The 27,561-nt window shown below is 37.3% G+C and overlaps 1 protein-coding gene across 4 annotated transcripts in view; it reads right to left on the bottom strand.

Moving 5' to 3' along the window:
* Positions 1–27,561, bottom strand: part of ptprsa (protein tyrosine phosphatase receptor type Sa) — a 371,836-nt gene that overhangs the window by 139,921 nt on the left and 204,354 nt on the right. For all 4 annotated transcript variants that reach the window (XM_088349513.1, XM_088349511.1, XM_088349515.1 and 1 more), the window contains one exon: positions 5,818–6,006. In XM_088349513.1, coding sequence (XP_088205639.1) covers positions 5,818–6,006 — 189 coding nt within the window. The remainder of the gene's footprint in view (positions 1–5,817; positions 6,007–27,561) is intronic.

Consider the following 27,561-nt stretch of genomic DNA (forward strand, 5'->3'; position numbering starts at 1 on the left):
TTTTAACTTATGTTAGTTGAAGAAAATTCTCCCAAAGTGGTCGATAATAGTGAATATACATCTGGGATGGTTGGGTCAGAAAAAAATAAAATAAATCAGTTACAACGTACACCACATACAAATCTGCAGTATTTATACTGTATATACACACATATACATTGTGACAAAAAGGCAGAACTATTTTGAACAAAAAAAAGACTTAAAGGATTTTAGTGAGAAGTTTATAAGACATATAAGGTTAATCACAAGACAGAGGATATTAGTGCTTCGAGGATGTTATATTGTTACGGTGTTAGCATTTTATTAGAGGCTGCAGGAAGCGGTTAGCTTACTTTTCTCAAGCGAACATGTTGTTTTTCTTTTTTTTAGTTTGGAAGGTTAAGGGGTTTTCGAGTTAAAGGTTTGGGTGGGAAGGATGGCGGGGCGGGGTACTGTTAGGAAAAGGTTGTGGTTAATAAAGCAGGTTTGTAGAAGAAACGACAATTGCACAAGGGCCCACTTAAAACTTGGGCGGATGGGGAAGGGGATAGGAGGGGAACAAAAAGGGTAAGTTGCTTTTTAAGCAACTTTAAACCAAAATAGTATCTTGATAAGTGGTGTATTTTCTGACTCTCTCTCCCTCCACATGTCACTCACTTATTCTCTCTACTTATCCCTTCCTCTACCTTTCCATCTCTATTTACTTATCTCTTTATTTTTTTTCCCTCTCACTTTCTCTATCTAGTTAAATCTCTCCCTATTCTTTTCTCTCTCTCCATAGTTCTCTTTCCGCATCTCTCTCTACATATTTCTCGTTCTACACTCTCTCTCTCTCTCTCTCTCTCTCTCTCTCTCTCTCTCTCTCTCTCTCCCTCTCTCTCCCTCTCTCTCTCTATTTCTCTCTCTCTCTCTCTCTCTCTCTCTCTCTATCTCTCTCTCTCTCTCTCTCTCTCTCTCTCTCTCTCTCTCTCTCTTGCTCCCTCTCTCTCTCTCCTCTAAAAATGAATGAAAACATGACAGCTGGGCCCACAATAACAAATCCATCTATTATGGCCATGCAAGTTAATGACCATAAGCGCTACCCTTTCTAAGCTTCAGACTGCGAAAAGTTGATCAGCTTACATTGACAGTGGCCTAAATACACCTCAACAAGCGAATGACTTATCAGCTGTGGCATTATTTACCCCACCGATAACCCCAGATGTTTGCTCAATGGCCCTCTAAATGTATTAGAAATTGAATTCAGTGCTCTAATTCAGGGTAAATCTGGTTGTTTTTTTTTAAATCAAAACAAGGTGATAGTAATATAAATACGGCCTTGCATAAATATATGTTTGGTTTCAATGCACTTTGTATGCTTTTGCATTGGTTTAAAGGTGATAGTGTTTATTTCTAAGTGTTAAGTTCATTCTATTTTTAAAATTGAACACCAGCAAATAAGATTGCATAGGATGAATGGATGCCAGTGCAATGTTTTGACTCTCATGCACTCTTTACACCGGCCAATAATGTTGCTGTTATTTGATTCCCCACACTTTAGGTGGGATCTGCTTTTGTAACCTAGGAGATTTGATGAAAAGAGAGGGCTCTGGGCAGGGCTTTTAGAACAGGTTGGAATTTCTCATGTAAAGTTTGAGATCTCTCCTGTTTTCCCTGCAAGTTCAAAATCAATTGATGTCTTCTCTAGGAAATGTTTGGAATTTGTATATCATGATGACCAGTATATACTCCTCTTGAGCATGTAAATAATGGTTTCAATTCAAGATTAACAAATTATTAAATTTTTCTTTTTTATATATTCAATTATAGCTAGCTTAAATTTAAACATTATGAATTAATTAATCAATCAATGCCAAGTGTCTGATTTATCAAATGACGTTGCTGTTAAAGGGAATTTGGGAGAATAATTCATACTCTCATACTGCATGTTATGGCAAAGTAGCATCTTGCACATTTCAGAGATGAATCTAAATATAATTTACACACTTTTGGTATGTGGGAAGTGAGATTGCGTGCAAATAATGTTTAAAAAGAGAAAGCACTCACTGCCACCGAAATATGTTAAAAGTTTCTATAATTTTGAAGAAACTGATTTGGGGAACCACAAAAAAATATATCGACCTGTCTTTGCTGCATGCTTTGGAACATTTAACTTTTTTAAGCCGTGGTTATTGAATTTAAAAACTTGTTTTAGTTTTGGAAAACGTGGATTATTTCTAAGGCATGTTTCAAATGAAGAAAATAGCATCCAAATAGAATTCAGTAAATTTACTGCAGCAGGAGATTAATTATATCAGTACCTTTTAAAATATTTTTAGCATATTTTCACCCTTGTCTTTTCCTGTTTTTTTTCTTTCTGCCATGACAAACATGACAAAATTAAGGAACTACCTCCAAACACTTGAGCCTTGAGCAAACAAGTAAACAGATAAACCCCAGTAGAGTTTATTTTGACAAGCATTGCATACCCTGCCCTCAAAAGTAGGGCACTGTTATGTTTGAACCCATTTTATGAGGAACATGAAATCATTTGAAAAAAAAGTTACTGTCAAATGTTCGGGTTTTCTGGGGGAGGGAGCTACTTGCAAGTTTTCTTATGCTAATTAAAAAAAACAAAAACAGCGTTCTATTTCCCATTAACGTTTATGCTGTTAGCCAATTTATACTACATTATACTATATATATATATATATATATATATATATATATATATATATATATATATATATATATATATATATATATATATATATATATATATATATATATATATATATTTACATAATTTTATTTTTTGTGAAATGTTTTTTTTTCAATTAATAAAGTCTGCCTTTGCTCAAAAAAAAGGTTTGAATCTCTGGTTTGGTTATCCACAAAAAAAGAAAATGCACCTATTTTTTAAGGAATAACCAAGGCAACAGTTGATTAAAAATATACTTTATTCCCCTACCGTATTTCTTTTTTTCACATAAGAAGCATAGCTTGTCCATTGACCTTGTCCAATTTTAAGAGTGACCAGAAAGCACGGACAATTTTTCAACCTTGATCAGAACAAGCTAAATATGTTTGGACTGGAAAGTTGTAAAAATGGAGCTTTTGCAATGAAACTTCGGCAAAAGTAAATAAGCCACAGCTTCTTTCAATGTTAACCTTGTTGAATAAACTCAAGATTCAATATTGTCGAATGTTGTTAGTTTACTAATAGAGTAATTTGCATTGATCTAACAGGGTGAAAATGCCTTGAAAACGTGTGCTAATACCATAATGCTTAAAGGTGGAAGTAGTGGAAATAACTGAACAAGAGAAGAAAAAGGGTTGGGGAAAAGGAAGAGAGAGGGAGAGGTTGCATGCATATTGGACATAGTTTGAATATGCCGTCGGCTTGAAGGAGAGTGGGTGGGCTTGCTTGATTTAGATGTGCACTTACCAAATGTTTCTGTAAATCACAAAGCAAGATAAAAGTAAATAGAGAAAAAAGGGAAGAACAAAACAGTTGATTTTAGAGCAAAGTTACCACTTAAGAATTCAATTTGGGAGTATTGTGATGTTAAATACTAGGTAATATCATTGAAACGATTAGCTGAAATCAAACAATTAGGTGTCATTTTTATTGTGGATCATCTTTAATGTTCATGTCTGTTTTTCAACTTTTATGTTTCATTTAGAATCTTTTAGTGTCTATTTTGAACAGATTTGTATTGAATACTCTGCAGAGAATATTCTTCATGTGTCTTTGATGCACACGTTTTCAATAAAGCACACAGAGAAAAAACAAATAGATCAGACGTGACATACAAATGCAATCACAAGAATGGTTATAGAGAAGTTCGATTGCATTGGTGGGAAAATCACTGACAATCACCGAACAATGGAGAAAAGTGTTGACAAATGAATACACCAGCTTTTGATTTTGACATTTTGCCCGTACTCACCAAAACTTGACGTAATTCCTCAAAGGCTTTAATTACAACTAAGGAGCACTCATCACTACGACACACTATTGATTTATTACTGGAACAGAGTTTCAGGGTAGCTAATCACTGTCAATATCATGTGGCTTAAGATTTATTGACAATGTTGAAAAATATAGAACTTTAGTTTATGGATGTGGAAAATATGTGGACGCATGTTGCCTCCCTTTTTATGAGGCTTAACAGTTTCCCGGTCGTATATTGTCCACTATTCTCTGTTTCAACACGGCAGAACAAAATGATCTTTACCTTAGATGTTTGGTTATTTTGTCAGTTCAATTGACAAAACAACAATGTAGTCAATCTTTTTGTAGGACCAGCTAAAGCGCCATTCTTAAAATCTACTTTTATTTAATTCATTCTTTAATTTTAATGAACAATTTTCCCAAATAGGGTGCTGGACCCATCCCAGCTGACCTAGGCCAGTGAGCAAGAGGACACCTTGGACTGATGCCAACCAATCACACACGCAACCATAGTTCGGGACGATTTGGAGTCACCATTTAACCAGCCATGCATGCTTTTAGAACATGGGAGGAAACATCTGAACAGGAAGACTAGTAGCTGGAATCGAAACTGAAACTTCATAAAAAAGAAAGAGAAAGTAAAGAAGGAAAGAAACATGAAAAAAAAAGAAAGACAAAAAAGAAATGAATAAAAAACGAAAGAGTAAAATCAGCAAAGAAAGAGTGAAATAAGAAAAGATGAGAAAGAATGAAAGAGATGAAAAAAATAAAGAAGGAAAAAAAAGAAAGAAAGAAAAAATAAAAGGAAGAATGAAAGAAAGAAAGAACAAAAAGTGTTTTGATTATAAGCAATTTACTAGATATGACACAAGCACATGCCATGCTTTTCTTGAAATATATATTTATTATATAAATAGGTCTTCAAATACTGGACTATTGGAGGCTTATCGTAAATAATAAATCACACTGTTACAACTGTCCACTAGCAGTGTTAAAACCGTACCTGGTACTGGGTAAGATTGTAACACCGTAATATCTCAGTTTGAGAGACTGTCATAGATTTCCGAAGCTATTTAACAGTCTACTTGTAAAAGACAAATTAAAGTACCATGTATGAACGTTTGAGAGGACTAACACAAAACATCATAAAATGGGGAGTGCAAAAGCAACATTTGTTATAGCTGTACATTGTCTCCCCTAAGTAGTTTTCTTATTTTGATTAAAAAAAAAAAGAAAAAGAAAAAAAAAAAATATGCGTTAAATTAGAGACATTTCCTGGCAATGGAGAGGGAACTTAAATTTGTGCTGTCCTAACAAAAGTTGCTTTGAATAAGGTGAATAGAGTAAGAGTGATTAAAATGTGTCAACCATACTAAATGATGAAGAAGTTTGGAAGCTATCTATTTTGTTTATATTGATAGGCTTTTCAGAATACCGCACATGTGAGGCACACAAAAAGCACAGAACCTCAATAACAAGACAATTTCGCAGCATCTGTGCCAGACTTACATCTGCAGTCGAAGCTCAAACAACAGTCATTGGATTTTTCCAATGGTGACAAATTATCGACTTAAAATATCTACCCCTTGTTGCCCGGGGGGCCTCTTCAGAGTTTGCAGTTAATTAGCTATATAATTAGCCTTTGCTTTAGTAGGTCTCTCAGTGGGTTTTAATCAATGCCAACAAGACACAAACATATCCACCGCTGAGTTGTGCGGTTGTAACTTTAAAGTGACGTTCAATAGCTCCTAAATGTTATACTGTACTTTCGAGGTAGAAGTCATATTTTCACATTTGTCATTCTATCAAAAATTACAGTTGTCCTTAGCTGTTTTTTAGATGCATTAGACAAGAAACCATCCATTGACATAATAATGACAATGTATATATGTTCTCCATACCTGAGCGTAGCTGTTTGATTCGCCCATTACTTGCACTTGGGTCAACGGGCAGAAAGTCTTTGTACCAGGTGATCTCTGGGTCCGGGTTGCCACTGGCGGCGCAGAGCATGGTTGCCGTCCTGGTGCGCTCTACCACTTTCAGTTGGGGGCCCATGTCGATGTTAGGGAAGCCGGGAGGGAGTAGATCCTCTGTGCAAATAAGGATGGACAGCATTAGGAAAATTAGCATCAACATGCAAACACCAGGGTTTGTATAACTTTTTTTAGGGATCCACATATATATCTGCAATATGCATGTGCGATTTTTAATCATGTGTGCGCATTTATCAAGGCATATGATTTTTTTGATCTTGAGTTAATCACACCTATATTTGTGGATCCGAACAATACGTGTGAAAAAAATGACAGTAATGTGTAGCTTACATTTTCAGTTGCAGGAAGTTCTTCTACCTTAATTGTTTGCATGGACCACAAATTATTCTTAATCATGCGCTAATGCACATTTAGTTTTGCATGCACTTGTCCTCTTGGGCGCGACCCATAGGGAAAAATGACCTTTCATAATGCCATACAAATGTATGCCAGCTGCCGTTGATCACGAGGGAAGCCCAAAAGATAGCGGTGTTGACGTTTTTTAGGCAAGTTAGTTAATGAACATGGCAACAAGTTTAAGGACTTGACAAGCACTTCACCTAAATATTAAGCACATCTCAATCCTAGAAAACACAACATTGAAATTTAAGGATTTTCAAGGATTTCAAGCACCCATAGAAACCCTGTTATTATTTGACATGTGCTATTGCGTTATTTAACTGAATTTGTTGGGGGATCACAAACATATATTATATTAAGACAATTATCATAGAGGGATAATCTATATCAGGGCTCTCAGACTAAAATTTCTTGGGGGCTACCTGAGTTACGGGCTGGGTGAAGTTGGACCAAAAAGTTAAGAATTAGAAACATCAACAATTAATATCAAAATGAGTCATTCACTAATAAATTATTAATTTGTGAGGCCTGCACTTACATTAAAGGGACAGTGAGTATTATCTGACCATTATACGTTACAGTATTGTGTATTGCAACCAAAACCGAGTGTGACAAAGTGATCAAAAAGCACAATTTTCTTCTCATTTTTTTTCCCAGCTTTTAGCAAACTTTTTGTTGTTCGGAGGTCACCTCAGTAGCAAGATGGTGAACGGATATGTGAACTCCCTTGAAGTGAGGCTTATGTTTTATAAAATTAATACACATCTCTCCATTTATGAGTATTTTAAAACATAAAACATGTATATCATAACTCGTGTATTTTTGCTTAGTTTTTTAAATTACTTATCTATTTTTTAACTAATAATGTTTTTTTTTCCACTACCACGAGGTTCCTAATAATACACAATATAATGTTAAACATTTATAGTAATTAAGTGACAATATTGGCCATGCGCTTACTTTTCAGGACGGAGAAATTACTTCCGACAATGTATTTGACTTCATTCAGTTCAAAACGACTAAATTACCTCCCACTGTGCCTTTTTCTTGATTTAGTTCAGAATCTATTGCACTTTGTAAAGCCGTTGTGGATTGGCGATACAATACAGAAGAGTTTAATACCTTGACCCAATAATTAAATCAACAATTTGGCACGGACAAAAAATAGTGTGATGATGAGATCATACCGAATGCATTTTCATGAGTCATCTGTATCCCTGGTGTTCTAGTGGATAGGATCCAGCCTATTCCAATCTACGATCTGGGTATGATTCCTGCTGCATCCAATGCTATGAATCTGGATGCAATTGTGATCAGTGTTATATTCCGACTGATCGAACAATGCAGTGATACCTTACTTTTTTATTTATTGTGCAACCGTTGTTCTTACTGTAGTTTTAAATCCATGCACTTTATAGTCCGGTGCACCCTATATATGAAAAAAATAAAAAGACGATTTTTATGGGTGTGGGTTGTATAATCTGGTGTGCCTCACAATGCGGAAAAAAATGAAGAAATATGCCAACATTTTTTCATTACTCATTTTCAATAATTACATTTACAATTTGAGAGGAAAAGTTACAAGACTTGTTTAACACGTGAGGCCTTAAACGCCATTCATCAGTCAGCCGTAGAACTGTGCGAGATCATCATTTTCACCATCTTGGAGGTACCCCCGCAGCTTCTAATCATGCATGATTGAGCAATTACTTGACTAATAATGGATGAGAGAGTGTAGTGTTCTCCGTAGTCATTGTCCTTCTTGTGCTGTCACGCTGGGACAATTAGTCCCGTGGGTGAAAATGCCTGACCTCCACCCTGACTGGAGCCAAACTAGTGACTCATTCTTAGATGATTAGAGCTGCGGGGGGAAAAGTGCCCTCAGCTGCAATATAAATCACACGCTTAAAGCCACATCACAACTTGGAGGATGACTAAGAAATTGGCCAGCGCTACATAGGTCACCGGCCATTTAAAGGGCCAATGACCTCATGTTGACACGACAGACACTTGGGGGAGATAGATTAGAGATAAAAAGGGAATGTCAACAGAAACAATTGTTAACTTTAGGGTAAGTGGCAAGATCACTGCAACTCCTCTATGGACGACTGCCCCTAGCCAATGACAATGATGGGGTGTCATTGAGGCATAAGATAGCATTGCCTTAAAGCAGTGGTTTGCAAACATATCTGTATTACGGACTGGTTAATTGTCTTACACTATGTTTACGGCCCGGCCCAAGGGCGGCATTAAACATGTTTATACATTTCATAAAATAATAACAACAATATTAATAACTACAATTAAGACATTAGTATTAAAGTAACATTAATAATAATGAGCGTAAATCCACTGTGTAGTTATCTGGAACATTAGAATGTCCTCAAAACATCGCACCTAAATCACATTCATTGAATTGCATATCCTAACAATGATCGTGGAGTGCCGGACCCAGCCATGTCCTAGCCATGTTTTTGGAAAGAAACAGAATTGCACAAGGGCACCAGGAGAACATGCAAACTCCACACAAGGAGGCCAGTTGCTGAAATTGACCCCGGGACCTCAAAACTGTGAGGCAGGCGTGCTAGTAGCAACATACTCTGGTTTATCTTTGATTTTCACAAACTTGCACATGAAACAAAAGGAGCAGCAATGATGATTTCAGACAGATGATGGTGTCAGGCAGTAAAATGTTTTGTAGTTACGGACACCACCTTTAACAAATATTTCAGTTTGACTGAATGATGAAAAAATGCGATTATTTTTTTCTTTGAAATCAATTTAGCCCACCTTCGCTAAAACCGAAACGTTTGGCTTTTCTATAGGGCTTGAATAACGGCGGCTCCATTTTTAATGTTCTTGTTATGTGGATTTTTATTTTAATCAAATTAATTTGTCATTGGTAACTTTGGAGAATTTAGGGTTACTGACAGAGCTATAAGACAATGTTTATTTATCTGATCCTATTGGAATATATTTGTTTGGTTTTCGAGAAGACAAGACAATACGCATAATTGTAAATATTTTAAACATCAGTCCGGCCCTTGGCTTGTAGCATTTTTTTTAATTAGTCCTTTCCCTCTTTTGACCTATGAATACTGTTTTGTTTTTAATTGTAGTTATTCCATTTAGCTATGATCTATTTGAGTGTGTGTGTGTGTGTTGCGTTACAGAGGCTTTTGAAGCAGCTAAATCTTGTTAAACCCTAAACATATTTTAGATACCTTTTTTTAAAATCCAATACATGTAATCTAATTGAAAGACAACAATAAAAAAAGACTATTATGCAGAAAAGCATATATCTATTACAAATTCCAGAGTGAAGATACAGGAAAGCGGTTAAAGTAAACATATCAAATCAAAGTAACCAATTTTTGAACATTGAAAGGCCAGAAGTGAGTATGTGTTCAAAGGTATGAAACCTAGCCGACAAGAGAAGATACACTAAAATCAATTATTAGTGTCCAGTTGGACATTTTCGCTTTTCAAGACAATTTGCCAACTTAAAAACCCGGCATTAAATGTAAAATGAAAAATGAGAATGAACCAGTTTTGTGTCAGTTTGCTATTCACCTAAATAAACCAATAGTTCTTTTAAATTCAAAAATATATGCTCAGAGTTGATTCTCTGTAATTTCAAATGTGATGACTTGAAGCAAATGTAAACCATCAAGTCTAATATTTGTTAGTAATCAATGAATGCAAATATGACATTTGAACAAAGGGTCCACACAATGAACTGTGCATGACTGCAGCACAGTTATTCACAAGCTTGAATCTATGAAAAGTTTAAAAAGTAGAAGATTCCCCCAAAAACACAAAGAGTCTTCCAACGAAGGCCGACACGGCCACCTTCAAGGAAAGCTAGCATCAGCAGAGCGTAATGAATATTTCACTGATGGGTTCAAAGACATACAAGCATTTACACAATTTTAGGCTTTACTGCAGTATCCTTCTGCATCGATTATTAATGACCACCGCTGTATAATCCTTTTATATCAAGTCGCCCCGAAGCAAGAAAAGGCAATTGCAAACTACATTTCCCATCTGAAACTCCAGGACATGAGAGTGCAATATGTTCTCACAAAATCCCTCTTCTGTATGTCATCAATGATCTATGTTAAACACAACATAATGGTGTGGTGCTTTTATTCCCTTCTAGCTAGCTCTGCCTGCAGGAAAAGGAGTATTGCATCGGTGTGGGCTTTCCCTTCGCCGACCCGATGATAAACTGGATGCTTTCGAGGCCTATCTGTGATTTCAGTCGCCAACCTACACAATATGAAAACAGTAAATCGAAGCAAGGACTACTGGTGGTAACGTTGCGAAAGCATTCACTTAAGTCATGGATGTCAAACTCAGTTTGGCTGTGTTCCACTTTCTGTTCTCATGTGGGTCGGATCAGTAAAATAATGTCAATCCCAAATGTTTAGCTTTGTTTTCATTGCTAAATTTTAGCATGCAGCTTTTAATCAGTTGCAATCTGTAGTCCGGAATTCGTGGTCATTTCGAGCCGCGGGGAAAAAGAAACAAACCCGTAGAATATTGTTCCATCCCCACAGCTGCTCTGACCTGGGTTGCTGGTTGTTACAACCCAAGGAATAGAGTCAGATAGCATCTTTCCTCTCAAGCTTACGGGCTCCGTCGATAAAGGCGGCCATGCAAAAATAAACAGATCACTCATCGAGGGAGTGCCACTTCAGGGTTATCCAGCTTGACTCAAAAAGAAGAAAAAGCCAATAACATAAGTTGATGCTATCGTAGCGGCTCCCTGAGGCCTGCTCCACCCCAACAGCCTGGTGATTGTATTTCTTCTCTGATGTGCACTTTTTGTGATGACGGATCTTTGCAGGCCAAATAGAATCAATGGAAGTGGGCTATCCATCAATGACAATGTATTGTTAATTTTCTATCTAGAAGTGCTTTCACTACTTAAGCCAATAATCGGCCGCTGAGCACAGGGACATTAGCCTGTTGAGCGTTTACATTTAAGGAGGATTTGCCCCCCAAAAATATTTGTTTTAACAAAAAAAATATTTAAAAAAATGTCATGTTTTTTTTAACTATGGCCTCTAAATTTTAAACAGATCTTCTGTAATGTGTGACCAAAATATGTTGCTGAAGTGTGTTTTGCAAGGAGTACAAACTACAGAGATTCAAAGTGACCTCTCGTTTTCCATTTTATTTGCTTAGCCTTTTTTACGTTTTTGGGGGTGCCCTAGCAGCAAGATGGGACCCTTGTCAGCTCCCCCTATGTGACCCTCATCTAATGTAAAATAAATATAAATATACTGAGTTATAAGTAAAGTAAGTGCTCACTATAACACAGTTTACTTTCCCTGTTTTGCTACGTCACAGATTTGCATCGTGCATTGTGTTCAGCATTCAGATTGGCTAAACAACCCTGCACTTTACTATTATTTGGTGGTACAGTAATTATTTGTAAAAAAAATTGTAAAAAAATAAATAAAAATAAAGTACTTTTATTTGTGAAACAATCGCTTTAAACTGTAAAATAGTTTTGTCTTTTCAATTTTTAATAATACTGTGTTTAATTTGTAAAATAATTGGGGAAAAAGTTTTTTTTTTTTTTCCCAAGGATTTTTTTCTATTGTCTGGTAAACAAGGGATCATTGTATTCTAAAAAAGTGCACATTCATGAGTAAGTTAATGTATTTTCGCTCTTTATTACAATCAACATTTTTTCTAATCATGAAGGTGCTAAATCATACAGAATGTCCCTTTAAAGGCAACATTAATGAATAATTGACAAAGAAATTGAATTGTATCAAATATTTAACAGTTGCAAAGCTAGCCAATTATGCGTGCGGCAGCTTGGCGACATTACCTACTAATTATTGCGTCGGAGAAGTTAGTCAATAATGCAGCGAGCATATGTGTCGCAGAAATATGCGCTGAATCTCTGACGGCAAAGATCTATAATTAGTGTCTGGAAATAAGAAAATGCGGCAACACCTACAAAAAATAAGGGGGAAATAAGTGTCTTTGTTTAGCTCTTTTTTTTTTAGATTCCAGTAAAGAAATGTTTTGTGGTCTACTGTTTTTATTTATTTTTTAATTTATTTTTATTTATTTTCTTATTCTGACAACATGAATACAATAAACCATAAGGCATGGGGGTGCAACCTGCAGAGGAGCAGAAGGGGGTCATTTTACATTAGACCAACATTAAAATACCGTATTTTCCGCACTATACGGCGCATTGGATTATAGAGCGCGCCTTATGTATGGAAAATATAGGACCAAACAATAGTTTTTGGTCCTATATTTTCCATACATAAGGCGCACCGGATTATAAGGCGCTACAATGGGAACGTCGACAAAACAGTCAGATAGTTCAGTCAAACTTATTACCCCCTTAACATTCCGAAAGCTTGCAAAGAAGCAAATACGTGTCTCAGACATGTACGGAAACAGTGTCTGTACGATGTCACCAATCACTCAAATGCATCGTTCCAAAAATCATTCGGAAGGTTAAAGTCTTGGGATTCAATTTTTGCTAGCAACTGTGTGGACAGCAAAGTAAGAATTGTATTGTGCAGGGAAACGGGGTTCTTTACTGTGCATATGACAATAAACCATTTGAATTGAATTTAGTTTAAAAATAGACTCATCACAGAAACATCAAGATCGTTCTAAAACAAGATACCGGGAAAATATAAAGCCGCATAGCTCACAAGTTCTCTTGCAGCCATCACGTTCGATAATGATACGTAACCATGGTCTTCTTACAACCGTGAGTGTAGTAAATCCAGGAGAGTAAAATATTTACAAATACAGAATAGTAAAAAAATGTTTTCTCTATGCCGTAGTGTAACCCAACGTGTGATTCGCATTCATTGGGCCAATTGCAGGCTTTGTTTCGCCCCTTTAGCCTATGCGAGCCTGTAAATGATAAAAAAGATTCGCCCCCTTTACCTCCGAATAACTTTGGCCAATAGTGAAGGATTCAAATGATGATTGACACATTGGTTAGGAAATGAAACGGCGGTATATAAATCCCAGCATACACCGCGGACGACTTCGCCTTCGGGGGAAAAACTAGTCGGCGGCTGCTTGCCTTAGTTGCAAGACTTTGCGACTTAATATTGATCCATATATAAGGCGCACTGTATTATAAGGCGCATGGTTGGCTTTTGAAAAAAAAAAAGCTTTTAGGTGCGCCTTATAGTGCGGAAAATACGGTACTCGAAATAAATAAACAGTATGCCCCATGAAGCCTACAATGGAATATGCAACAGGCTATTGGTTGTGTTTTAAGTACATAAGTAGATAGATGTCTTGGCCGTACAGTTCTCAAAGGTTTTCAGCTTTAAATGCCTTCGGTTTTATAACAATATTTGATTTTATTTGCAATTTAATATCATTAGACAAGTGACAGGTGCAAAGTCATTAATCAGCCTCTGGATTGTCGAGACAGCTCTGATAATCTGCAGATTCATGCCTGCTGTTGCATTCAACATGCTATCATGTGGCCTGCTTAAAAGGTCTGTCCTTTACACTCACTCAACTTTCCGGACTAATCCTCTTCCCTGTGGTTCACTGTGATCCCCAGAAAAATTATAGTTGCATCAATGTCATACTTTAACACAGTGGCGTCATACGACTGAATAACTCAATGTCTTCAAAGAGTAGTAGTAGTCTGTAAAAATTGAACCTTCGGCCAGGATAGCAACCAATACAACACTAGGAGTAACCGAAGAGCTGAATTATTTACACTGACCACACAAACGAGCACCATTACCTGAAAATGGAGACAACAGAGTGGTGGTTAATCAACTAAACGTGGTAAGAATACAGAAATGTCCCCAACATCAGTGTTTACTACTGCAGAAGGTCTCAAAGGAATGTGGGACACCATTTAAAAAGTGCAAGAAAAATAAATGGAAAACATAATATCAAAGATGGAGTTCCATCACAAAAACCACCAATACCTAAAAGGACCCAAAGGGTTCTTCTTATTTTGACAAAGAAATTAAATGTTGTCTTAGCACAAACTTATACGTAGTAGCCAACTGATGTAGTCATCAGCTGCATCATTTTCTGTTCTGCTCCGTTCTGCTTTTGAATTACCATTCAATATGGTATTTACAAAGACAAGCACATATTTACTACTGCAAGGAAAGAAATCATGAATGAGGTTGCATCATGTAAAATGTGAGCCCTATATTTCTAGACTACAGTGCCAGTGTTGAGAATAGAGCCAAATTGCAACACAGACATTTTGTTTGTCTTATTGTCATCGGTGGCTGCTGCAGTAATGGACCAAATTTCATTTGCTCGCTATCGTTCCACCAGGATTAAGACACGTCAGCGACGCCGTGCCCTGCCAGAAATCATTCATCTTGAGGACGAGACAAAATCAAAATATTACAACTGCTACAACAGCTGGACAGCTTGCTGTCTTTGCTGACAAAACCATGTCTGCCTTTTAGTCCACATTGAAGTAAGAAATCTATGGAAACAAGTAAGAACTTAAAAAAATCAAACTACTTCCTTACTACACTTATTAAAATTATGCGTGTCTAAATCAATTTGTCAATTGTTAACATTGGCAGCTTTAGTGCCGATCCCCCCGAGCCAGCCATGATATCATAGGACGAAGAGGGAGCAAAACTTGATTGGTGGCCACTGCAGAAAATGCTACGGGGAGTGCCACCATCCTCCACACCTATTACTCATATTATTATTTTCACTTACTGAAATGATTTAATTCCATCAGAGGCATAATCAGTTTAACTGATTACCTCGTGCCGCAGCATAGACATGCTGCTTACGAGCAGATATAAGCATCAATATCGCAAAGGGACGACCGGGAGATTGACACAGAGATTACAAGCGAGAGAGAATTTTGCATTTTTTAGTAAAGCAATTTAATGGATATTTTGCGATGTGGCTATAGCAACAACAAATGTATATTTTACGCTCTTGGTGCTCACAAATCCAAATCCCTTGATTCAGGATTGCTATCCCGGTTGAATTGCTTTGGAGCAGTACAAAATATGACGAGGGAGAACAGGCACAAAGAGATCTCGGGGACATAGAGAATAGCAACACGAGGGAAATCTAATCATGGAGAGTCTGGCCCCATCACGGCTCACCATCTCCAGATACCCATATCGCTTGAATTATGGTTGTTACACTGCCACCCCTCTAGCTTTCTATACTTGCTCTATTGTGAGAGGAATATGTTGCATTGGCATTCTTGACATCAAATGCGTACCATTTACTATCGTTGTCAATCCATATATCCAAGATTAAAAACAAAAAATCGTATCCAAGTATGGAATGCTGTCAGTTAATGATTTTATATTTATTGGTCTGTGCAGTACAGAAACTATAAGTACACAGTGTATGTGAATAAAACCATTACAATGGTGAAATCTTTGGTTTCTCTCTAAAAGACTCCTCTCAACCTGGCCACGCCTCTTTGACCTGTTGCCCTTTGTTAGGTACTATAGGTCCCCTTAAAACAAAGACTAACTGGTTCATAGACAGTTTTTTTTTCACAAGGACCATCACCACCTTAATCAAGCATGCAAAACTGTGGAAATATATGCATCTTGCCAGTTGTATTGAAAAAGGGGAATCGTATAGAAAAAATGGGTTTTTATATTTGTGTATTGACTTATTTGTGAATTTTGTTGCATCTTAATGTTATTGCACTACTTTCATAACTGTTGTTACGCCTGTCTCCCAGAACTCCCTTGTAAATATGTTTAGCTTTTTTAAATGTTCTCGTTTTAGTTTCTATTGCATGTTTATCCTAGAGTGCCATAACTCATCATGATGCAAATAATGTTTACCGTTGATAAATCCAATTCTAATGTATTTATAATATATAGTAATTGTCATAAGTTACACACTCTAATTTACCGTACTTATTTACAGAAATGTTCTAATTCAAACCATTCAGGAAGAGAGACTGCGCCTAATTAAATACTATTTACTCTGAGGGCCAAATTTTGAAAGACTGAAGCAGGACACAAGGGCAACTTAAAAAAAGGGAACAAACTGCTTCCCAAATAGCTTACTGAAACATGAGTTTAGAACTTCATTAAAACAATCATCAATCCTAAAACAACATGAACAAAAGGTCAAAAAAAGCATTACTTTTCAGTATTTTTAAAAGATTATTTGTACAGTAGATATCGTCATTCATAATTGTGATGAGTAAATTGATAAATTGTACATATGATGGAAGAAAACCTTTCGGAACAAGTGTTCTTCATATCAAAAGTTGTGCAAATAAGAAGATCTGTCAATCAATACGCCCCTACCTTTTTTTCTTCAAGTGGCAAGTACTATGATGTGAATGTAAAAGTGCAAAATGTACAATTACTAGTTAAAAACGTTTGAGATAGCAGTTTGTTGATGTGGGTGCTGACTGAGCTGTTTTCAAATGTCTTAGCGATGTTTTTACAAGTGTAATTGTTTTGCAATGATTTACTCTGCTTTAATTCCAACCTAGACACATGAAGAGTGGATTTTAACTACTTATTATCTAAATAGGATACATATGAAAATGGATGACAATATTATTTTCCTACACATAAGAGTTTATGAGTGAAAAACTGGTGAAATAATCATTATATTTGACTACACGTTATAAGATTGATATGTTAATATTTTAGTAGCCACAAAATAAAACCGTATGTATAACATCGCTACACAAACTCTTGTGACTGTTTTTTTCCTCGGGGGTACGTACACCTTGTTCATGGCCAAATTCAAGCACTTTTTGACGACTTTCAAAGCCAATCTTCCAATTTTCCCGGTAAGGTTAAAAGAAAAAATCCGGGGTGAATCATGTATTTTGCAAAACAGGTTTTGGATTTACATATGCAATGTTTAGTCTTGTATGTGCATTTAGCAAGACAGACTTTTAGATCTTGAGTAAATCGCCAATATATTTGTTTTTGAGACAAATCCCTATGTAAATAGGTTTAGGGTATATGTAATATGTAGGTTACATTTTTAATTTCAGGAAGTTTTTCCAGTTAAAGACTACTACTTTGGATGGCATGGCCCATAATAAAGGTCGAAAATTGATACGTAATCTTGCACTTATACACATTTTGCGGTACCTTTTTTTAGGCATCCTCTTGTGTGCAACCCGCAGGAGGCTTCCCAAAAAAATGCCATAAAAAGGAATGTCGGCTGTAGTTAATCACAGAGAAAGAAATGGAATGGCAAAGTGAAGCAGCCAGAGAGCAGTGTCTGCGTCATTTTTAAGTTGACTTGTTGAGAAGCATGGCAAAAATGTCAAGCATATACAAGCACTTTTTAACCCTTGAAAGCACAACATTACGCAAGAATTTAAGGATTTCAAGCACCTGTATGAACCCTGTTTCCTGTCCTTGTGTATTGCATAATGAAGTACCACTTAAAGATATCAGTGGACAAAATATTAGGTCTTATTTAAGCAAATTTTATGAGATTTGTCTCATTAACTAGTGTGATACAGGAAACAAGTTTGAAGAAAGCGATGACCATGGCATAGAACATAAAACCATTTTTTCCCCTCTCACTCTGGAACTTTTTATCTATATCTGCAGACTACTGAGGTGAAGGGCAACATCCGAGGTCGGGGGGCGGCGAGTACTGGAGATGAGGTTGGAGCCATTACAAGACAGAAAAACACAAAAAACGAGAAAAGAAAATGTCGACAGGTCAGGTTTGGTTTAATGGTGTTAGCTTTTAACTCATGTTACAAATGCAGGGTTAATATACCTTTTAATTCTGTTTTTAAGCACTCTCAAAGCCAATTTTACCATTTCTTCAGAACCATTAAAATAAATAAAACATTAGTGTATTGTCAACAATAATAATTATTGTGTAATTGTCATTATCTCTATTATCATCCATCCTACCAACACTAACGATGTATTTAAGGTGCGTGCAAGCCAGGAAAAGTCAATTCTTCTTAAGTTTAACTAATGTGTAAGCTTGGCTACATCACACATGTTTACAAACACGGAAAGAGCCGTTGTTAACATATCTGATTTTTAATCTTGCATGTGCATTTATCAAGACATATAATTTTTAGATCTTGAGTAAATTGCAGATATATAAGTGGATCTGAACAATATGTGTGTAAACAGTTGGCTAAAAATGACTCTAACATGTGGCTTACATTTTCAGTTGCGTGAACTTCTTCCTATTAAAATTTACCACGGGGAAACGCTACCTAACTCTTAATGCACAGTAGGCGATGACGTTTCAAATGACAATGCCGTACAAATTAATGCCAGGTGTCGTTAATCACGAGGAAAAACAGAAATGCAAAGCCACCAAATAGAAGTGTCTGTGTCATTTCTAAGCAGACTTGTTTTAGTCTTTTTAATTTAATGCATTGTCTCTTGAGTCAGATGTCCGAGAAATATTGCAATTTCAAGCATTTACAACCACTTCAGCCAAAATTCAGGCACTTTTCAAACCTTGAAAACATAACAATAAAATTGAAGCATTTTTAAAGATTTTAGGCACCCGTACAAACCCTGCAAATTGGCAGAGCATCTCACGTTGGATTCCTACATATGAAGTAAGCTATAAAAACAAATGTGGCTTTGGTTACATATTACTTAAATACAGAAGCCACTATGCAAACGCTAAAGGATTTGGCAATATATGGACGTGTGAGACGAGGCTGGTAGGCGATTGTCCCGGGGAGCCTTAAGCCTCAAACAATTATGCTGCTAATGTCATACTCTTTTGAAGGTTAGCTTGATGAACGGGATAACACCTTTTGAATAGGTGGCGACTGGAAATGAGCACAGGACCACGTTTCCGAATAACGGGTAATTGCTAAGCCAACATGTCATTTGGAGGTGAGGTTTAAATAGCAAAACCCAAAAAGGTTAAAGAGGATTAGTTTTCAACATGGTCAAAATAGTTGGAGAACTGGGGAAATGTGGTACAAACGCTCCCCTACTTACGAACATTCGATTTACCTTAAATTTACCTCATTTTGACCTCATTTTATTTATCTTTATAGAGTATATTATTTTATTAAATGTTTATTTTTAAGTACAAAACAATACAAATTACTTATACACACCTAAAACATACTTATATAAACCATAAACATACAAAGTATAGCACTGAAGCAACTTACAAACAAATTCAACTGACGAACGATTGTCCGGAACTGAAGCAACTTACAAACAAATTCAACTGACGAACGATTGTCCGGAACATAACTCGTTCGTAGGTCGGGCAGCGTCTGTACTAGGTGCATTTCCATTAAGGTCTGTAGGTGTGGTCTTATGTATTTGTTTATTTTCTTTAAATAATTTCCAAATTTTAGGAGGTTAATTTTCTATGGATTTACAAAATGTGAGTCTCTCCCAAGTTCTCCTGAACATCTGTGACTCCCGCCTCACCTGCAAAGCCACTAGAATTGCAGGTGACCCCATCAACCCACCTCACAGCCTCTTAAACCTGATTACGTCAGGGAAAACATTACAGAGTCTCGGAGCGAGAACCAAAAGACTCAAAGACAGTTTCTTCCATCAGGCCATCAGAACTCTAAACTATCTTCCTTCCCTCTCTCCGCCTACCCTTGCGCCTTCTGCCAAATCAATACAAAACTGCTCTATTTGAATATTTTGAACATGTTTTATTCGAAAACGTTTATATTTTTAAATGCATAGGTTTCTTTTTATTTTTTTACCGTGCTGCTATCTGATAAAAAAGCCTGGTCCAAAGGTCCTCCAATGAGCTCTTTCTTTTTATTGGTTTCAATAAGCTGATCCACCCTAAAGAGAGTAGATTGACTGGTGATTATGCTAACAAAGAGAAACTATTGCAGTTTGCACTTTTAAAAGTCACTGATCTACAAGTTCAGTCAAAGTTATTTTGCTGCATTCTCAATATAAAATGCCAATATACACTTTTGAAACTCTACTTTAATACATTACACTGTATATTACAGTGCATTTTAATTTATTTCTTCCAAAAAGATTGTAAGTGCTTTTTTGTACTTACGAAATGGGATTCATAAAATCTGCTGTCTGAATATAAGCACTGACATTACAGCGGAACTTCAGTTCAATCAGTTGTGCCCAGAGGCTCTACATCACAACCTCTATGGAGAACAACTTCAGTCACCTGGGTCGCCAGCTCATTTATATGTAGAAGAAGAATATTGTCAAAACCAATCTCTTCTTTATGCATGAGATGGGCCACTCAAAGGTCATCACTCGCACTGATTCTAATCATCCGGTACCTCCAATTTTCCCCAACTTCGCCTTCCCGCTAACACAAGGTAGAAAAAATGTTAATTACGTTCTTAACGTGTTGCATTAGACTTACTTTCATTTATTCATTGATTAATGACATTTGCATCTGTTGATCAGTGATACACGATCGTCTACGACACTGATCAACCAATTGGAATACAAGCTCAATTTGTTTGACCCACTCCTTAATTTTTTTGCATTTACCAAAACAAGTAACTAACTGTGGTCTGTTCTAAAGTAAATAATTAAGTTTGTCATAATTCAAATGAGATCCATAAGGATGACATCCAATAGGTAAAAGTAAAAAAAACATGTCATGAGTATTTCAAATTTCCTGAAAAGAATAATTGTGGTGTGCTGAAATTGTTAGTTATTATGACACCGTTAAAACTAATTTGATATGATCGACATACTGTGTTTTGCTCGGGAAACGGCATGTTTTATTCAGGACTAAAGATCTTGTCATATGTTGAGGTGTTACGAGATTTATTTATGTTTTCATTCATCTAGATGGCATATATTTGTAGGTGTCACGGTTGCCATGCCGCCCAATTGACCCCGCCCGTGTGGCACCAGCTTCCCTTCTATTTAAGCTCAGTGCTCTCACTCACCCTTTGTCAGTCCGTCAACGAACCTATGCACCCGCTAGACGTGGGTGACCCTGTCCGGTTTACTGCCCGTGCTTCCTGTCTGGTATCGTTCCCGTCTATTTTGTCCTGTTTAATATCGATCTCTAGTTTTGTTCCCGTCTAGTTTGTCCTGTTTAATTTCGATATCCTGTTTTGATATAAATCCTGTCTGTCCCGTCCTGTCCGGTATCGACCCCATCGGTCCGATATCGTGCAATTGGTATCAATCTCGTCGGCCTCTGGCTTCCTGTCATTCCACGCCAGACTGCTGCCTTACGTCTTCCGCCCAACAATTGCAGAATCACTGGTGTTAACGTGCATGACTGCCCCGTTCCCCGTAAAATACAAGCTTGTGTGAGAAACTTCACGCATTTGTTCCGGTTCATGACAGTAGGTATTCATTTATTTCTACATTTGTTTTATACATAAGGCAAGTTTGGTCCTCCATAGTTCTGATGTTCAGGGTTCATACACGTTTTTCATGGCCAAATTCACGCACTCTTTAACGACTTTGAAAGCCAATTTTCCAATCTTTCAAGTGCCATTAAAAGACAAAAGTCCAGTGTGAACCATATATTTTGCAGAACCAAAAATATATCTCTGATTTATATATTTGACTTTCAATCTATATTCTTAGATCTTGAGTAAATTGTGAATTATACATTTACCACTGGGAAACACAACTTAGTTTTTTTTGCAACCCTAACCCTATTCCAAACATTTCAAGCATTCGCAAGCACATTTCAATCCTTAAAAATACAACGTTATTTAAGCATTATCAGAAGGGGCGAAACAAACGCGGGGTGATGGGAGGTGGGGTAAAGGTGAGACCAGTTTATGGACGCGGCGGACAATAGTGAATATATATTTTTCCCACCCTTACCTTTGGAAATATACACTTTTTTCCTTGGATTACTTTCAACGGAACCCGGACTATGCAGGTTTCCATCAAACCTTACGTACCTGTATCATTTTACGTTCATTTTGCCGGCTGTGATTTTTGGACTGTGTACTTTAATGAAGGACATTCAGTTTCAATCGCGGGACTTAAAGTCGAGTTTGGGTTAAATTTGTGTTCGTGTTACATATTTTAATGTGGGCGCATGTGGCTTATATACAGGTGCGGCTTGTGTAAGTACAAAATCGGTTTTCCTCTTAAAATGTGGTGGGTGCGGCTTATAATCAGGTGCGCTCTATAGTCCGGAATTTACGGTACTACAACCGTTTAAAAAATATCTTTTTAAATACTCATCTTAGTTCACTGCATAAACGAATGACATCCCAGTGGTAAAAGCCGTAGTACTCCTTCTGGAACTTCTCTTTATGACTTCCTCCTCTTACCCTCAGCTATACCACAGTGGTGTTACATTGGCTCAGGTTCAATGTAAAGGGTCACCGAGGTTACTCTGCTTGAGCAGGAATGATCTAAAATTGATGACAAAAGCTCAAAAGTCAGCCACCTTGAGAGAAAAAGGCTCCCTTCGCTTATCTTGCTTCATCGGTACTTCCTTTTCATTGACTCCATCTTCTGCCTGCCTCCCTTTCACTGCACTTATGTCTCCAATGTTACCTTAAAATCACAAGTGACTTCAGCATTACGACTTTCAAGGATCAATAAATCGAAGTGCCGTAAACTTACATTTAAAGCAGCAGGTAAGGTTTTATTTTTCTGTAGATTTCAGTCAAACATCCATGTGGAAGGAAGGCCCAAAAGGGTAGAATACAGTAATCTCTCGCTCTAACGCCAGTGTTTTCCACACCATATAAAAACTCTGGCCAGGGTTTGATTGGTCGTCGTCAGGGTTTCGTCATCTCGTATCATCAAAATTATAATAATATTTTTAAATATATATAAATTTGAAGTTAATCAAAAAACATTCAACTCATCCAAAAAATGCAAACACCCCTGAGTCCTTCCTTGCCTGTTTTTTTTGTCTTCTCTCTTGCTTCTGGCTTAATTTGTTGATTGGATAATTAACATGTTTCTGTCTCCGCCGCTGCACCCCTATGTTCACGGGGGGAAGGGGGGTTGGGGGGATAGTTATGAATGTTTGCAAACCCCATGATATTTGGCATATGGTTTTGAGATCTTGAACAAATTGTGAATATATCTTTTTTGAGACAAATCCCTCTCCATTAACGTGTTGAGTACAAATGACAGTACTGTGAAGCTAACATTTTCAGTTGCAGAAAGTTCTTCGTATTAAAATTTACCACTGGGAAGTGCCACCTTAATTTTCTGCAGGGCTCACAATAAATGTCCATAATTGATACGTATCCTTGCACTAATACACATTTCATAGATCTCTGTTTAGGTGTAGCATGCACCTGTCTTCTTGGGAGCAATCCGTAGGGTGTGATGATGCTTCATAGGACATACAAACTAATACCAGCTGTCATTAATCATGTGGGAAGAATAAATGCAATCAGTGTTCTCGTTTGCCCGCGTCCCTGCGTCATAGACGCATCATTTTTGCTGGGGACGCATACTCTCAAATCAACGTGCGTCCCGGGACGCAACTTTTTTGACACAAAATTTTCATTATTACCCGTGGACCATAATATCTTGCTAGAATGGTTGGAAAAATGGATTGGTCTCTCAGGAAACGTCCTATTATGGTTCAGATCCTACCTCTCAGATAGGACACACTGCGTTAAATATGGCGAATTGACATCTGAGCCATTTGGTGTTACTTGTGGTGTTCCGCAGGGTTCAGTGCTTGGCCCCCTTCTCTTCAGCATTTATATGCCTCCACTAGGTGATATTATTCGCAAGTATAATATCAGTTTCCATTGCTACGCAGATGACACTCAACTCTATCTCCCGATGGAGGAATCTGCCACACTAAACTGTGGAAATTTGGAGGCCTGCCTCACTGAGATAAAAGAGGGGATGTCACTCAATTTCCTGCGTCTTAACTCTGAAAAGACTGAAATGTTAGTTATTGGTCCATCTAAGTCCCGTGAATTATTCTCTAAAACCGCTGTGAACATAGACAATTGCCACATCACACAGAGCGACTCACTTAAAAATTTAGGTGTCATTTTCGACCCCGATCTGTCCTTTCTAACACATGTGAAGAAAATTACTAGAACCGCTTTCTTCCATCTCCGTAACATTGCTAAAATTCGACCTATACTTTCTCAGTCGGATGCGGAAATCATAATTCACGCGTTTGTTACCTCCCGTCTCGACTACTGTAATGCACTACTTTCCGGTCTTCCGATGACCAGACTCAAGAGTCTTCAGCTGGTACAAAATGCTGCAGCGAGGCTTTTAACAAGGACAAAAAAGTACGATCACATCACCCCAATTTTGGCTAACCTGCATTGGCTCCCTCTTAGCCTAAGATGCGATTTTAAGGTTCTCCTATTACTAGACAAAATCATACATGGACTTTCCCCCCTCATATCTTTCAGATCTGATCTCCCCCTATGTCCCGGCCCAAAGCCTTCGTTCCGAGAGCGCCGGTCTCCTGGTGATCCCAAGAGCCAAGAAGTGTTCCGCTGGTTCGAGAGCGTTCTCCATCCGGGCACCGGTGTTGTGGAATGCTCTTCCCCCTGAGATCCGATCTGCAACCTCAGTGGAAATGTTTAAATCTAAGCTTAAAACTCACTTCTACTCTATAGCATACGAATAACCTAAACTTCTTATATGTAATAACTTGTGAAGCCCTTAGAGACTAATTGTGATTAAGGGCTATACAAATAAAAATGACTTGACTTGACTTACATTTTTTTTTTTTAACAAAGATTTACCACACTCCAAACTTTTCGTCAGGCATATCCGGCAGATGTTGTTTTGGTCTCGCGGTTCGAGTTTTCGTCTGCACGCCGATCTCGAGTTGTGTAGTGAAAAGTTCGTCTCTTTTTAGAGAAACGTCTTTTTCGGCTCAACTCATTAAAGAGAGCCGGCTCTCAAACGGCTCACTTGCTTTGATGCATTATATTACGAATTATGATGTTGTATAAAGAAGTTGAGAAAAAAAGTTAAGTATAAAAGGAGAAAATGAAAAAAGACAGGTTTGTGGTTGTCCCTTTAATCGGTTTATTACCAACAATAATTTGATGCAGAAAATGAATTAATAATTCCACGATTAAAACTGAATGAAAATATAAATTTTTATTATATATTTGTCACCGATTTACAATTTCAACCTCGATAACACTAAATTTTGGGGACCCATATATCTCTGTTGGGACCCATAGATTTTTGAGCATGCGAGTCCCCGGGACCCATCACTTTTCAGAGGTAAAATGAACACTGTGCAATGGAAGGGGAAACCACCAGAGAGCAGGTGCAGTGTCATTTTTAAGCAAACGTGTTGAGAAACATGGCAACAACTTCAAGCGTTTACAAGCACTTCAACCAAATTCACGCACTTTTCAATCCTCGAAAACACACCAAAGTTCAAGCATTTTCCAGAATGTCAAGCACCTCTACAAAGCCTGAATGTGATCAATTTTCCATAATGCTTACAGTTTCTTCGTGCTACCAAAGAAGTCAACAATTTTGTGGCAATATACATTTTGATATTTTTTCAGGAGCCCAGTTTTTTCCTCATATCCTTTGCAGAGGTCCAGCTGGACGTCAGACATTTTTGTTCGGCGTTGGGATAGTGTCTATGATATAATTTACAAAAGAATGACTGGCACTTTGGTTTCCAATTAAATAGGGAAGAAGGTACCGCTAGTTTTATTGTGAGTCTGTATAAACACCCTCAATTATTGAACACAGTCATATTTTCTCTCTGCTCTTTCTATCAGTGTTGAATGCGAGCAGGAAAAGTTACCATGCATGTTGGAAGACAAGAGGCCCTTCCAGGTCTAGCTGATGCATGCAAGCTTATTCTTCACTGTTTCTGTAAATACGAATGCAGGGCCACAGAAGTAAACACCTATTCACGCCAGCTGTTTGCATTCTTATTTGCACACACTCTACCAACAATAGGCAGGTTTCTTTCTCCCGTCCTCCCTCAACCTTGCAAACAGGTCTGTGGGAGTGTGCTCATGTGCATATATACACTCGTGCACCTTTTTCAACGGGCCAGTCATCCAGCACAAAGACTTGCAAACGCTATGGTGTCTGAAAATGAGGCATTAAAAAAATTGTCGTGCTGTCCAACCAAAATTTAAACTAAAAACGCTGTAAAAGAAACATTCAATGGACAATAATATATAATCCAAAGAAGTACTTGCATTTTCCTCCAGTGTTGTTTCTGTTTTTTGTAGTTTTTTCCACTACATTAAAAAAAAAAATCTTATATATTTGCAGTTTTATCGCATGGAACTGTCACGGTTGCCATGGCGCCCAATTGGCCCCGCCCATGTGGCGCCAGCTACGGCTTGGTGATACATTGGCTTCCCTTCTATTTAAGCTCAATGATCTCACTCACCCTTTGTCAGTCCGTCAACGAACCTTTGCACCCGCAAGACATGGGTTTTGACTCTGTCTGGTATCCCGTTTGTGTATCCTGTCCGGTATCGATCCCGGCTGTTTTGTCCTGTCTGATATCTGTCTATAGTCTCCTATATCTGGAGATGAATAAAGTATCCATCTATCTATCCATCTGTCTATCTTAATTTGTTATCAATCCTTTCAATCCCGTTCTGCCCGGTATCGACATCATCATCTGGAATTGATCTTGTTGGTCTCTTGCTTTCTGTTGTTCCATGCCAGACTTCTTTCTTTCTTCTTTCGCCCAGCGATCGGTGAATCACTGGCATTTTGTGTTTAACGTGCATGACTGCCCCAATTCCCGTAAAATAAAATCTTGTGAGAGAAACGTCACGCATTTGGGTTCTCCTCCTGTTCCGGTTCTTGACAGGAACTGAATGTATTTTTTGTTCATTGACAAGCTACATTTCAAACACTTGGATTTTTTTATTGTTTTATAATATTGTGTCCGTGCACGATTTTTCTATATGTATAAAACTTCGATATTTGAGAAGAATATTTATTTTTAAAAATTTGATTGATCAAATAATCGAAATAAATTATGGACCAGGTCATCAATTATCAAAATAATATTTAGTTGCAGCCCTACATACAGCCATTACATTTCCAATTTGTTCTGAAGTTCCTCCCCTATATATTATGGCTCACTTTTAAGCACTGAAATTGATGCAGTCTTTATAGGACAAATTAATGCCGTATGCAGTTAATCATTAGGGAAGAATAAATGGAATGGCAAAGTGAGGCCACCAGAAAACTGTGTTGGTGTCATTTGTTAACTGCTGCATGGCAACAATTTTGCGCGTTAACAAGCACTTCACTCAAAATAGAAGTATTTATTAATCCCTGAAAACACAATAAAAAAATGCAAATATCTCCAAGGATTTTAATCACCTGTATGAAC

This window comes from Urocampus carinirostris, chromosome 12 (genome assembly GCF_059441175.1).
Source record: "Urocampus carinirostris isolate Australia breed hairy pipefish chromosome 12, RoL_Ucar_1.0, whole genome shotgun sequence".
NCBI classification, from domain to species: domain Eukaryota; kingdom Metazoa; phylum Chordata; class Actinopteri; order Syngnathiformes; family Syngnathidae; genus Urocampus; species Urocampus carinirostris.